General features: G+C 35.4%; 2 protein-coding genes across 10 annotated transcripts in view; one reads left to right on the plus strand and one right to left on the minus strand.

Moving 5' to 3' along the window:
• Positions 1-15,647, minus strand: part of usp48 (ubiquitin specific peptidase 48) — a 190,017-nt gene that overhangs the window by 23,591 nt on the left and 150,779 nt on the right. For 2 of the 8 annotated variants that reach the window (XR_012386679.1, XM_073915463.1), the window contains exon 1: positions 204-549. The exons of 2 other annotated variants lie outside the window; for them this stretch is intronic. The gene's annotated coding sequence lies outside the window, so the exon portion shown is untranslated. 8 annotated transcript variants of the gene reach the window in all.
• On the plus strand, positions 3,041-15,412 carry ldlrad2 (low density lipoprotein receptor class A domain containing 2). Of its 2 annotated transcripts, none has more exons than XM_003199510.7 (5): positions 3,041-3,351; positions 7,514-8,005; positions 10,362-10,508; positions 10,583-10,720; positions 14,742-15,412. In XM_003199510.7, the coding sequence occupies exons 1-5, from the start codon at positions 3,264-3,266 to the stop codon at positions 15,008-15,010; spliced, it is 1,134 nt and encodes a 377-aa protein (XP_003199558.2). In that variant the 5' UTR covers positions 3,041-3,263; the 3' UTR covers positions 15,011-15,412. The 2 variants fall into 2 exon arrangements, with proteins under 2 accessions (XP_003199558.2, XP_005172976.2); XM_005172919.6 differs by lacking the exon at positions 3,041-3,351 and adding an exon at positions 4,722-5,650.

The following is a 15,647-nucleotide window of genomic DNA, read 5'->3' on the forward strand; positions in this document are numbered from 1 at the left end:
ATGCACAGGCCTCGCATCACTGGTCCAGCATGCACAATGTTTTTAATTAATCATAAAAACACTCAAACGACAGCCAATTTATCTTAACTTGTAATCAAATGGCAAGCACAGAAAATAATATTCAAGAAACACCACAGTCCCAATTAGCACATATATATTTGCCCCTAAAATGTACAAAATCCACAGTTTAGACTGAAACATACCGTCAAAAAATAAAAAACGTCCTTTTACGGGCTTGAGACAGCTGTATAGTTTAATAAATCTTTAGAAAACACAATAAAAATGTAATGTTTTCATCGAGGCTGCTAAAGCTGCGCAGTTAGCATGCTAGCAGCTAGCTCTTGACTTATTTTCATTAAATAAATGCGCCTGGCGTGAATTTACCAGGAGATTCTTGACTGTGAAGATGCTTTCATAAAATAAGGAATTTAAATCACACTTTATTGGTGGTACGTTTGTATTTAGCGCCTTTGCGTCAGCTTTTATATAAATATTTCTGTCCCTTCGTCAGTTTCAAACTTCTATGAGACGTACGTACTTACGCGTGACGTATTCGCGACGTCTGACGTAAGTACGTCAGCACGTACACTTCGCTCAATGTTGTGGCTTTCTTCGTTAGTGCACATGGCTAGTTTATCATTTTCTCACAAAAACAACACATTTAGTGGTAGGCATTTAAAAGAAAGTTATTAAAGCAAAGGTGTTTATTTGGCCAGATGATGTTTAAAGTTCACAAATGCACACTTTTTTGTTGACAGTTTTGTTTATTGCATCTTTGAAAAGTTAACTAGAAGTGCAAATCAGTATTAGCCTAAGTTTAATGAAGGTATTTTTGCTAAATATAGCCTAGATATATAACTAATTATTAGAATATATTGACAACAAGTCATCCATATGGAAAAATATAGTAATAATAAAGTTTTTGTGGTGACACGGTGGCTTAGTGGTTAGCTCTGTTGCCTCATAGCAAGAATGACGCTGGTTTGAGTCCCTGCTGGGTTCTCCTTGTGTTGGCGTGGGTTTCCTCCAGGTGCTCCGGTTTCCCCCACAGTCCAAAGACATGTGCTAACTTGAATAAACTAAATTGTCTGTATTGTATGAGTGTTTTCCAGAGCTGGGTTGCAAGTGTAAGGGCATCCGCTGCGTAAAACATATGTCAGAATAGTTGGCGTCTCATTCCACTGTGGTGACCGTTGATAAATAAAGGGATTAAGCCAAAGGAAAATGAATGAATGTGTTGTTTTTGTGTGTATGTTTTTTTGTGGGAATTGTGCTCATAAATTCACAGGGTAGATCATAAGATGCATTCACAGACCCAAAGAAAAAAGGAGCAATTAAATCTTTAACAAGCCTCATTTCACTCTGTTAAAACCCCGAAAGGTTAAAGAGCTTTTTACTGGACTTTAAACTTCACCTTTGAACTCTGAATAAGAAGCATTTGGAAGTGTCTGGGTCATGTAAAGGTCATCACTGAATTTTGAAGAAAAGTATTTATGCAAACTTGTTGATTATGCAATGGTTGCTGGATCTAGGCTATTTTTGTGTGTTGTAGAAGAGGAATTTCAGTCAAGATGTATTACCTAAATAAAAAACTTTAGCATCATGTGTAGTTTCAGATGTCGTTTCACTTATCTTCCCACTTGGCTAAAGTGAGTGAAACTTCACTCTTTCTAAACCTTTATTTTTAATAAATTTGAAACAATTTAATAAAATCTTTTTTTCACATTGTCATTATGGGCTATTGTGAAAAAGTGGAGCGCTATGAATACTTTCCGGATGCACTGTTAAGTCTACAAAATTACAAAAGTGTTTTACTGAGAAAACATTTTAACCTTTTAGAAATAAAAAAATGTGCCACGATAATCTGTAACTATCAGCATTCTAGATTATTTCAAACCAATTTTCGGTCAAATATTGACAACCTGCTGGTTAATTATTAATAATTTGACCCCTTGCCACAGTATGGACGGCTTTCTCGCTGTTACCAGTTTGTCCGGTAGCTCGACACATACGTCGGTGGACTTGAGACACAGTCAAAGTGGAGTTGACCGTGACAACTGGGTTTGAGTTTGATGAAAAATGGTTCCAGACACCAGGTAAGACAAAAACGAAAACTAAAAAGTAAACAACAGGGTAAGAACATGGTAAAAATCAGGGGGCTTTTCTTTTTCTGTATTGCTTTTAAAAAACTGCAGTTTGGTTTGGTGAAGTAGGTGGGCGGGTCAATCTGTGCTTTTTAAAATGCTATTGGTTGGGTTTAGGGCAGGAGGATGGTGGGAGAATAGATCAGTTGGTCAGTCAATAAATCAGTCAGTCGACATCCACTCTGGATTTGCGTGAGAATAGCAGGCACAAATGGCACTCGCGAGAGAAATTTAAGATCTGAAAAAGCGTACACAGCAGCCTCTGGTGAGCTCACGAAAACAAAAACCGCGTAAAAAAAAGTAGCTCCTGGCACGTATTTTGCTCTCTCCAGACATGTATACAGGGGTACGTAATCAGAATGAGCCTGGGTTCCAAAGACATGTAATGAATTGAATTAACTAAATTGGCCGTAGTGTAAATGTGTGAGTGTGTATGGGTGTTTCCCTGTACTGGGTTGCAGATGGAAGGGCATTCATGATGTAAAACAAGCTGGATAAGTTGACGGTTCATTCCGCTGTGGCGACCCCTGATGAATAAAGGGACTAAGTTGAAGGAAAATAAATGAATAATTAGGCTATATACATCTCATATTTAATCTCAACCATTTAGTTAGTGACTAAAGAAGATAAAATTCTCATTTGTGTTTTAGTGATTATTTATAAATATAAACAATGAATATGTATGTCCACACATTGACTAGTTTTGTAACACCGTCAGGATTTTAGTGCTCTACAAACACTGCACGTCCCAAATGGGAGTGTGCCAGATGTTCCCCCATGGGCTGCTTTAGCTTTGAGGGGGTCCCGCACGGCTCCTCCTTTAGATCCGTGGCATTGGACCAGTTGTCATGGAAATAGTTCAGACGCATAAATTTGACAAAGTGGCTTCAAGGCACAAAAGCTGAGATGATGAACAAGGATTAGCTCGACGCATCTGAGACGCCACAGACAAATATTACCGGCATTTATTTGAGGGGGGATGTTACATGGGCTTTATGTCGTCTTTTTAAATTAAGGGAATGTTTGGTTTTGAAGAGAGCAGACTTTGCGCGATAGAAATGCGACAGAACTATTGCATTTAAGAGTTGGAGAAGTGAGCGGTTTGCTTGGACAGTGGAGATGGCTGCAGCGCGATGCATTCAGCAGCTGTCAGGATGGTTTGTTCTGCTCAGCTTAATGACACGCCAGAGTCACTCCATCGAGACAGGTAGGGTGATGAGTGCTCACTGCGAGAGATTTATCCCGTTATTACCGCGTCGTCTCCGACACTTGTTGCATTGGGTTTCGTCTTGTATTCTTAATTCATTTGTGTGGGTTGGCATTAGAAGTCGCTGGAGATGCGGTGGCATTTGCAGACATTTGGCTTGTCATTTGGCTTGTCTTGCCAAAACTGTAATATAATGAAGTTAATTGAAAGTGGTTTAAAATCATGTTTAATCTTTTATAGAGTAGTTTTTGTTAAAGTTTTGTTCGATTTCATTCAGTTTGTAAACATTTGATTTTCTAAAACTCACATTTCCCATTTAAATCAGTTTTCAGTTATCCGTTTTAATAAAATGAAATCTATTTAATAAACTATATTATATAGCTAATTCTGCAAAATATAGACAATGTTTTATAGGCAATCTTTTTGTAATATATACAGAAAAAGCAATGGAAAAATAGACACAAATCTTCTTTATTTTAGTTTCTTATTATCTGTATGATTTGATTTACTTGATATGCTATTTATATACAGTATCAACTGAATCAAATCATACATATATTTATCATTATTATATATAAATAGTTAAAAAATTATACAGACAATTTCAAAGAGAAAACACACACCGACATATATTTTATTATATTATTTTTTTTTACCACACATTGGTTTTCATATTACATTCCTCTGTTGCTTTCCTATATGTGTATATATATATATATATATATATATATATATATATATATATATATATATATATATATATATATATATATATATATATATATATACACATAAATACATACAGTAAAGCCAGAATTATTAACCGCCCTGAATTATTACCCCCCCCCCCCCCCCATTTATTATTTTCCCCAATTTCTGTTTAGAGTTAATATGTGGATTACGGTGTGGTCTATTTTTAGCCCCCCTGAATTTATAGCCCCATTAATTTTTTCCCCCAATTTTTTTTAACGGAGAGAAGATTTTTTTTAACACATTTCTAAACATAATAGTTTTAATAACACATTTTTGATTGCTGATTTATTTTGTCTTCGCCATGATGACTAATATTTTACTAGATATTTTTCAAGACACTTCTATACAGCTTAAAGTGACATTTAAAGGCTTAACTAGGTTAATTAAGTTAACTAGGCAGGTTTGGGTAATTAGGCAAGTTATTGTATAATGATGGTTTGTTCTGTAGACAATTGAGAAAAATATAACATACATACATACATCTATAGTGATCAGCATATATACGCACATCCTTCATAATCTATTTTTAAAATTCATATTTTTAATAGGAAGTTATACAAAATAATATTTGTGCATATACATTAGATTAGTCAATACAGAAGCCAAATCTGGAGCTTATCTAACAAAATAACTTACGATAAAGGTCCAAAAACTAGTACAGCCAAATTTATATGTTATAGAAAAATATAAAATACAAACTAAAAAAAGGAAAAATCAAGAGAAGCAAAAAATTAAATTTTTTTGTTGTTGAAATTTTGTAGTTTGTAATTTATTTTTGCAATATTTAGCTTGAATTAATTGAATTATCTCTCAATTTCTAAATATGTTTGGTAACTAAAATATTATTTTAATAAATATCTCTGTTTAATAAATATATCTGTTTTGTTTAAATACATTGCCTATATTCACTGACAAAAGGATAAAAATATTCATTTTCAAAATGCAACTCAATTTTGCTGAGTACTATATAAATAATTCTTCCTGGCAAATGACAATATAATTCAACAGTATATAGGAAGATACATTCTTTAAAAAAATTAATAAACAAATGTGGCTAAATATAATTCAGTTAAACTGCAGGGTACGAACCATATATTCCATAAAATTGATTTGATCCTTCATCTGATACAACATGTCGTCATAGATAAGATAAATTCCCCTGGCGTTTGTTATTATCCAGAGAGTTGGCACGCTCTCTGCTGTTTTCCTACAGTTTGCACTTACAGTGGGAACCCGGGTGTGATTGGAGCTTTAATCTGGCCAATTAAAACATTTATAGGGAACTGACTATTCTGTTGCTCATTTTTGTGGAAACTCAGTTGAGGACGCATGGTTACGGAATATTTTGAGGGATTAGTCCTTTTCCTCCAATAGAAGGTTTGTCTGGACATTCCTGGCAGTGAGACATCACGGATCTACTGGTTGCTCTTGGTAACAAAGCTAATAAACCAAGGAGAGGTTGTAAATCTTCCTATTATTTGGTTCGGACCCCAGATGGGGGATGCAACACCAGATCCTGCTTGCGGTCTTTCTGGATTAGAACTGGGTTTGTTCTGTTTTCTCTCTACCCCTGTGGCCTGTGCTCTTTGTTTCATTCTTCACAATTTCTGCCTTCTGGCCTGTAGTTTGGATTTAAAAGACTCTTAATATCCCATAATATTATGGTCATGACTGCACTGATACTACTGGATGAGGTTAAACTAAAATAATTTGCTTTGTAGTTGAATATAATTTGTTTAGTAAATTATGAACACAGACACTGTTATTGAACTGAACTGAATCAACATTGCACAAACAGAGGCTTAATTAAGGCACTTAACTCTTAAATCTTTTTCAGAGCTGCTTTCTGCCGAACTTTAAATCTGTCTTGTGTTATGAAGATTTAAGTTACTTTGCTGTTACTGTTACTGTCCATGACATTTTTTCATTTCACAAAATGTTTTTCAGATCATTAATTTTTACAATGAATATCAGATTCTTAAAGAATTATTCACTGACCGATTCTTTGTGGAAGAAAAACAGTTTATCTATGGGATCATGACATAGAGGTTTTTTCTGAAACCTTAATTTTTCTGAAAATATTGAGCATTCATTTAAAAGGCTACATTTATCTCCATGGAGGAAAAATGTACAGTGTCATAAGATAATAATAATAAAATGTTATAATAATATTTAAATATGTTACAGATATCTTTACCAACATCAGTCGTCACAACTAGCAAAATATCCTCCATTTTGTTTTATTTACATACTCTTTTATTAATTAAATCTATTTTTTCCAGATTCAACAGTAAATGCTTACAATATTGTTTATTTGGTTATTAGTCTTGGTGACATTGTGGCTCAGAGGTTGGCACTGTTGCCTCACAGCAATAAGGTTTGCATGTTCTCCCCGTGTTGGCGTGGGTTTCCTCTGGGTGCTCTGGTTTCCCCCACAGTCCAAAGACATGCACTATAGGTGAATTGGAATAAACTAAATAGTTTGTAGTGTATGAGTGTGTAAGGGTGTTTTCCAGTACTGGGTTGCAGCTGGGAGAAACATATGTTGGATATGTAGGCGGTTAATTCTGCTGTGGCGACTCCTGATGAATAAAGGGACTAAGCCCAAAGAAAATGAATAAATAAATATTTTACAGATTTCTTTTACCAACATCAGTGATCTAGAAAATCTAGAAAAATTCATCCAGTTACATTTATTTCTATGCTCTTTTATGAAATTAATCTATTATTTTTTACATGCCACAGTAAATGCTTATAAGATTTTTTGTTTGATTATTAGTCTTGCAATAGACAGAAAAGGAAATCAGTGAGTATTAATATTTGCTCCATACATAGGCCTGAAAACCTGAAAAATTGTCAAAACTAACTAAATAAATGCATTTGAAGTCTTGTCAACATCATTAAAGCCTAGTAACACTGCATTATTTTTTCCTTCTTAAATGGCATTGGGATTAAATATTGCCATTTACTTGCGTGAAACATTTAAAAAAATATTTTGGGTGTTATGAAAAGAAATTAGGAAGAAATCAACAACAACAAAAACAACAACAACAAAAAGAGAAATAAATTGAGTCTGTTAATTGAGTTTGAATAACATATTAGCTGACGTTAAGACTATATATCACAGTATTACATGATAACTGGTAAATTAAGTCAGTTTGCAATTATACAGCCGTATAATACATATGTAATTTACTAGGACTTAAGCTGCTTAAGAATGAACTTAATTTGAACTCAAGAATGTTAAGCTGCTTTGACACAATTTACATTGTAAAAGTGCTATAGAAATAAACATATATTGAATTGAATATATAAATTATGTGTACTTTGTATGTATTCTTTTCTTTTTGTTTTGATCTGTATTCCCACTTCTTATTAAAATCTATCTGATTCTCAATTCTCCCAACAGTGAATGTGGTGGACTTTTGTGGACAGACAATACAGGGGGACGGCATGATCGTAAAGTCCCACCAGGAGTCCCGCAAATACTACTTTGTCTCAATGGGAACAGATTGCCACCTCACCATGCAGTCCGCGACCCCCCGAGACAAGGTGCAGTTCTACTTCCGCTTCTTCCTGGTCTACAGCCTGCTGAGGGTGTCTCCACACAGCCCCGCTCCACTCCCAGAATCACCCAAGGGGTCGTCTGCATCTGGCCTGACCCGGCCTGACCTGGAGCCCACCACTGAAGAGGGGCCCGAAGACCCCTGCCATGCTGGATCTTATATCCAGTTTTATGATGGGAGGGATAGGTCTGCGCCCCTGATCGGACCGCCGCTCTGTGGGAAGAGTCCTCCTCGACCGGTCTTGTCCACAGGCAAATTTCTCACTCTCCGACTGGTGACGCGAGGAACTCAGCCAAGGGTGGACTTTGTTGGAGACTTCACTTCATTCAGGCTGGGTTAGAATGTGTTTACATCCACTTCTCACTCGATTTCTCCTCAAACTTAGTGCACGCAAATTAGAAAATTCCATTCATTGATATCATTTTAATGATGTGTGAGCTAGTACAGTGGCTTAGTGGTTAGCACAACAGCAAGAAGTTTGCTGGTTTGAGTCCCAGCTTTGCCAGTAGGCCCCATGTTTGCGTGGGTTTCCTCCGGGTGCTTCGGTTTCCCCCACAGACCAAAGACATGCACTATAGGTGAATTGGAAGAACTAAATTGGCCGTAGTGTGTGAATTCGAGAGTGTATGGGTGTACTAGGTTGTGGCTGGAAGGGCATCCGCTGAGTAAAACATATGCCGTAATAGTTGGTGGTTCATTCCGCTGTAGCAACCCCTAATAAATAAGGGACTAAGCTGAAGGTAAATGCATGAATGAATGAGTGATGTGTAAAAAAAAAAAAAAAAGAAAGACCTATTGTGGACTTGTGAATTTGTTTTAAAATATTTATTATTTATTAGATTTTTTTAAAGTTAAACAAACAAGAGTAAAAGAGAAAACAATAGTATATAAAAAAAAAAAAAAAAAAAWTATATATATATATATATATATATATATATATATATATATATATATATATATATATATATATATATATATTTGAAGTCAGAATTATTAGCCCCCCTTTGAATTTTTTTCTTTTTTAAATATTTTTCAAATTATGTTTAACAGAGCAAAGAAATTTTCACAGTTTGTCTGATACTATTTTTTCTGGAGAATTTGTTTTATTTCAGCTAGAATAAAAGCAGTTTTTAATTTTTTAAACACCATTTTAAAGTCAAAATTATTAGCCCCTTTAAGCTATATTTTTTCAGATCTACAAAACAAACCATCATTATACAATAACTTGCCTAATTACCCCAACCTGCTTAGTTAACTAAAATTAACCAAGTTAAGTATTTGAATGTCACTTTAAGCTGTATAGAAGTGTCTTGAAAAATATCTAGTAAAATATTATTTACTGTCATCATGGCAAAAACAAAATAAATCAGTTATTATAAATGAGTTATTAAAACTATTATGTTTAGAAATGTGTTGAAAAAATCTTCTCCCCATTAAACAGAAATTGGGGAAAAGTAAACGGGGCTAATAATTCAGGGGGGCTAAAATAGACCACACTGTAACCCACATATTACACAACAAACAATGAACGATGTGCATTAATTTATACAAATGAAGCATATAAACAGCTCAGTACTAAAAGTTGAGGTTGACAGCATTTTAATAAAATAAAAAAGAAACATTTTAAAGAAAGAGAGATAAGGGGAAATATATTAAAGTGCAGTGTAAGCAGCAATTAGTGGACTTTACTTTAAAAAAGTGAGTAAACTCATTGCCTTATAAATATTAAGTAGGGTGCACTCAGGCCAACTGGGACCCTTTTTGTCATTGAGATGACCAAGGAAAAGTGTCTCGAATTGAGCTGAATTCAACCTCAACTAAAAACGTGCATAATTTAGAAAATGAAGTTAGGTCAACTTAACAGTTCTAAGTTAAAATGTCTTTACTCATTTTTTAAGTAACCATTTGGTTTTTAAAGGGTAAAATGCCACATTAGTAATTTACATTTAGCGACATTAATGCAGGAGGATCTCCCATTTTTCATTCATTCATTCATTCATTTATTTACTTCCTTTTTGGCTTAGTCCCATCACTGGGAAACATCCACAAACACAATTTCAGCTTACATAATTCACCTATAGCGCATGTCTTTGGACTGTGGTGGAAACCGGAGCGAACATGGGGAGAACATGCAAACTTCACACAGAAATGCCAACTGATTTGAGGCTCGAACCAGCGATCTTCTTTTGCTGTGAGGTGATTGAAGGGTGCAGTTCACCCAAATATGAAAATATATTGACTATTTACGGAATCTAATGGTTCCAAACCTTTGAGTTTCGTGTTTTTTAATATAACGAACAATGCAATAAAACTGTGGGATATTTTTAATAAAAGCTGAAATATACATCCATATTAGGAAAAACAAATACTATGGTAGTCTATTGTTACAAGCTTATTCAAAAAAAATCTTCTTTTGTGCTGAACAGAAGAAGTAAACTAAAGGGACAAGTGAAGGGTGAGTAAATAATGACACAATAATCAATTTAGGGTGAACTATTCCTTTAAAGTTAAATAGCATATAAAAAATACAAACTTGTACATTTTGAAAGAGTATTGCCTCAGTGCAGCTTTTGCACCTTTATTTCTGAGATTGTAGTGAAGTAATCACAATGTAGTACTACCGTATACTTCTTAAAACAATTACAGTTAAAAAATAGATGATTGCTAATACACTCAATTATTTGTCTTCAGGTTTTAACCAATCAGAGTGCAGCGGTGAGCCCTACTTCAACTGCCGCAATGGGAAGTGTATCCCCAAGAGTCTGGTTTGTGCAGACGATAAAGGCATCGACAACTGTGGGGACGGCAGTGACTTAATAGATTACCCTGGTTGCAATGGTACAGTATTGATTTTAAACAGACATTTTCACCTGGAGTTAGTTTCGGAATCATCTTGTTTTTGTGTATTTCAGCTCCTCAGTCTACACCCAATCCTCCACAGCGCCATGCTACCCAACCGGCACCAATGCTGAATGTTCCCACTCTGACAGTGTCCACTTTAAAGAACTGCGCCACTCCAAAAGCCATTCCTGACCCAGACTCTGTGACCGGTAAGCTCTCCAATGATGCTGGAAAAATATAAAATGGTTATTTTTATTTTGATGAATATGCCTAACTTGATGAATATGCCTAAACAACTCAAATGACGCCATTTCGAACAAAATCCAGTTAAAATAAAGTTTTTTTTAGTTAGGTTTGGGAGTTTGTCATGGACAAACAGCAGTTCAAAGGTGTTTAGGACCAAAACGAACTCCCCCAGAAAGATTTGTGACCACTATGCAATCGATGGGTGTGTCATGGAGCTCCGCCTTCTTCAACATGCTTCATACACTGCAAAAAATGCTTACTTCGATTTTTTGTCTTGTTTCTAGTCCAAATCTCTAAAATGTCTTAAATCAAGAAGCATTTTCAAGACAAGCAAAACATATTGTCTTGTTTTAAGAAATAATATGCCAAAATGAAGCGAGTTTTCCCTTAAATCAAGCTAAATAATCTGCCAATGGGGTAAGCAAAGTAATCTTATCCCAAATCGAAAAACAAGATTATTTTGCTTACCCCATTGGAAAAAAATGTTTATATTAAAAAATGATATCCAAAAAAGTTTTAAAAAGTTAAACTTAATAAAGTTTTTATTAGTTGTGGGCAATGTTAATTTCTTAGTTAATGCCTAATAATGCATTAAAATCGCCACACTGCAAAAAATCCTTTTCTTACTTAGATTTTTTGTCTTGTTTCTAGTCCAAATATCTAAAAATTTGTCTAAAAACAAGCAAAATAATCTGTCAATGGGGTAAGCAAACTAATTTTACGTCAAAAGAAAAAACAAGATTAATTTGCTTACCCCATTGACAGATTATGTTGCTTGTTTTAAGGAAAAACTCACTTAATATTGGCATATTGTTTCTCAAAACAAGACAATATGTTTTGTTTATCTATAAAATGCTTCTTGATATAAGAAATTTTAGATATTTAGACTAGAAACAAGACAAAAATCTAAGCAAGAAAAGCATTTTTTGCAGTGCAACAGCTAACTTCAAAAACTAGCTAATTTGCTAAGGTTATTGTCTGTTAAATATTTAGCGATGTTCAGTAAATCAGTTTTACATGGTTGTTGGTTAAAACTCACTATCATGACTGTGCAACCTTTCATTAGTGGATATTTTGACCTCAGAAGTAAGTTTAGATTGATACAAAACTTGGGAAGATGAAGGTGGTTCAAGGCACAAAAAATCCCACCAAATATAATGACCACAGCTCAGAACGCCGGCTCTTTTTGAGTGTCCATAAATTTAGTTTTATTGCAGTATAATGGTGAACTCTGAAAGGCTAAGGACACAAAGTTAATTGAGGAGCACATAAACGTTCATTGCAAACAGTGAGCTGTAAATCAGCTGCTCGTTGTAACTTCTTAAGGGTACAAGTGCACTGAGTAGCCACTACTCACATCTGTGCATCTGAATAAGCTGTCATTTATCTCCATCCAAACTGCTTTAGAAGTCCACAGGTGTTCAAACAATGGAGCAGATCTCACAAAGAGAGCTTTAGTTAACGGGAACTTGTGCATCTTATCTTTTACTGTATAAAAAATTTCCAATTGCATTTTAATTTCACCAAATTAAAAACATTCCACTAAGTCTAAAACTAAAATATTTAAAATGATTTTCAGCGAATTAATGCCGTAAAAAAAAATATTGATGAAAAAAATAATAAACACATAAAAAATAATAAACACTAACATAAAAAGTACTAAATTATAAATATAGTACAGTATAAATAAAACAGTATAAATATAAAAATCACAAAAAACAACAACATAACTACTCAAATAGAACTTAAAAAATTAAAAATAAAAGCTGATTCAGAAGGTGTCACAGTGATGCAGTGGGTAGCACGATTGTATCACAGCAAAAAGGTTGCTGGTTCGAGCCTCGCCTGGGTCAGTTGGCGTTTCTATGTGGACTTTGCATGTTCTCCCCATGTTGGTGTGGGTTTTCTTCGTGCGCTCTGGTTTCCCCAAGTCCAAGAAATGCGCTATGGTGAATTGGGTGAGCTAAAATTGTTCATAGTATATGTGTGTGAATGAGTGTGTATGGATGTTCCCCAATGATGGGCTGCAGCTGGTAGGGCATCCGCTGCGTAAAACATATCCTGGAAAAATTGGCGGTTCATTCCGCTGTGGCAACCCCTGAATTTGGGACTAAGCTAAAAAAAAGAAAATTAATGAATTAATGAAATGCAAGATTTCCAGAACAATGTGTGTCTTACACTCAAAAAATGATGTTTGCTGTTTGTTCAAACTATTTTTTAAATGAGCTTGAGGTTTTTTTTTTGTCAAATAAACTTAAATTTGTAAAAAAAACAATATGTTAATTTTTTTCATGTTGTCTCAAAACAATTCGATTGTGTTGAACCCAGAATTGTTTACTGCATATAATAATGCTGCTGACTTAAAGGGTCAAGGAATCCTCAAATACTTTTTTATTTTAACAGATTTGTGTGTGTGTTGAGCATCATAACACAACATTAGCATCTGTCAGCTTTACTTGTGGATAAAACGGAGGAATTTTGAGCTTTTGTCAGCTAATTTCATCTAAAATCATTATGAGGGTGGGATCAAAATCTGTGATGTAGCGCTATCTGCCTATCCAGTGATGACATGTCGGTTTGTTATTATTATTTATAGCTGAGTTTTCTTATCCTATGAGAAGACCTTGCTTCTTAATTATTTATGACGGCACATGCTTTTTGACAGACCTGCCAAGCTGTGAGATGGCGCAAAGCACTCAGTACTCAGTTGGTTGTGAAGGGTTGTATGTGTTATTTCAATGATCCAAGGGCTTTGTTGCATGACTTTCCCCAAGCTGTTTGTTTGTAGCAAGCGTTTTTGACGGGAGAGCTGAACGAGAATTGGAGAATGGCGGACTCTGTCTTTTATCAGTTGAGTTTGTTACCATTCAGACACATCGCCATGCTGCAGTGTTCACCCATAATTAAAATACTTCAGATTACCAGCAGGGCTAATGATTGTACTAGATAGGGAAAGAGACCAGCTGTACTGCTATCCACTGCATTCAGACTCTGGATTTAGATCCGGCGTCTGCATTTAGACCATAGACTATAAAAGAAATAGATGTAGTATCCGTGACGTCACCCACAGGTTTCTAAAGAGCGCAACTGAAGCTACAAGTAGGCGTGGCCAACCGTCACCATTTTTTATGTGGCATCACACCGACCGGGGATGATCAAACAAGGTAAAAGTGGTGGAGTGTCAGTGGAGCTGCAGATGCCTCCATATTGGTTAGACCGGCTTTTCTTTGGGAGAAATGCTTAATACGTCAATACCTGCGACTCGTTTGTGTTCTGACCACATGTGCTTGGTTATATGCTATATCAATAAAGTGTTTAGACTTTTAAAAACACCACTGTAATACACCGAGCTACTAAACTTTGTTCTTATGATGTTTTTCTACAGGAGGTAAACAAATTACTTCCAAACACTTCGAATATAGTCTGTTAGTAAATGCAAGGCTATTGATGAAATCCATTATAACACTGTATCACAACATTTCAAATGACTGTTTTATAGCATACAGCTAATCAATCTGTCAGATTCTGAAGTGCATTACAGGTCTAAAGGAAAATATAAATGATAAATGATCTGAAATAAAACTAATATATGTAAAGAGATGGTTTAAGTGTATAATTTCATTCACCTGGGAAATAGAGGCAACTTGAATGGCTTGTAAGCTCAATTAAGTGCACACAGCAAGCCATATCATCTGATAATTGTACGAAATAATTCCAAAGAGCAACTGACAGTGTAAAAGCACATAAAACAAAATAAAAATATAATATATATGCCGAGTTCAGCAGCTAATCAGCCGGAATCAGCTGAGGTGACATGATAGTGACCAGTGAGACCTAGCTGTCACTCAATAAAAATTCAGTGGGTTGTTCATGACCCTTCAAATCAAATCCATTCATGGCTTACTGTTTGTAAAACATGCATCATTAATGTTTGATGAGTACGTGACTAGGTCCTGTAATTGTTGGAATTGTTTTCTGCTGCAGACTCTCAGTCGTCCATGTCTCTGCTGGCGCTGTATGTGGTTCTGGGGGTGACGGCGGCTGGCGTTCTGCTCTGCTGGTGCTGCTGGGCTCCTGGATGGTTCCTGTGGCGCGTCAGTGTGTTTCGCTTCATGCCTTGCTGTAACTCCTGCTGTGCCTCCTGCCAGTTCTGTGGGCGGAGCTGCTCGCAGAACAAAGACCACCGATTGGCTAAAGTCACACCTGAAGGAGCCGCAACACCTGTGTCTTCTACCACCACCGTGGCTGTGTAAAAACAGCACAGATGCTGAAAAAGATTCAGAACTTGAGGACTATTTTTGAAAGTGGTGTTATAGCAGAAATATAGCATAATTATTTTTACATGTATTATTATTTTTTTGCTTGTATTCTATGAGCAATTGGTGGATAGATTTTCACCGATGTTGTTTTGTTTTTCCAAATTTTTGAAGGTAATATAAATTGTCTGTATTTGTTGTGTGTATTTCATACAGGATTTATAAAAACTCATTAGCTGGCATTGCTAGTTTTTAATCAGTTTGGCGAAGTGAGTAATATTTTCCACTCTGTAATACCTCAGTGGGATACTGCTAACAATATAGGACAATCCAGCTACAGAGGACTGGACAAATGATGTATTATTAAAACTGTATAATAAAATCCTCATGATGCTTTTACAGCTGCATTTTTATTTGGCTGCAAGGTACTGTTCGCTGTACTCAGGGTTGCCAGGTTTTCACAACAAAACTACCCCCATGGTTTATCAAAACTCGTTTGATTTCTTTGAAGTTCAAAATATGCAACATAGGCTCATTTTGAAAATGTAGCCCTATACACGTTTCTGGAGATCACGAATTATGTAGCCAGAGGTATGCATGACTGCATTAAACTTTTTAAATGAAAGCTACGGGG

The sequence above is a fragment of the Danio rerio genome, chromosome 11 (assembly GCF_049306965.1).
Source record: "Danio rerio strain Tuebingen ecotype United States chromosome 11, GRCz12tu, whole genome shotgun sequence".
NCBI classification, from domain to species: Eukaryota; Metazoa; Chordata; class Actinopteri; order Cypriniformes; family Danionidae; genus Danio; species Danio rerio.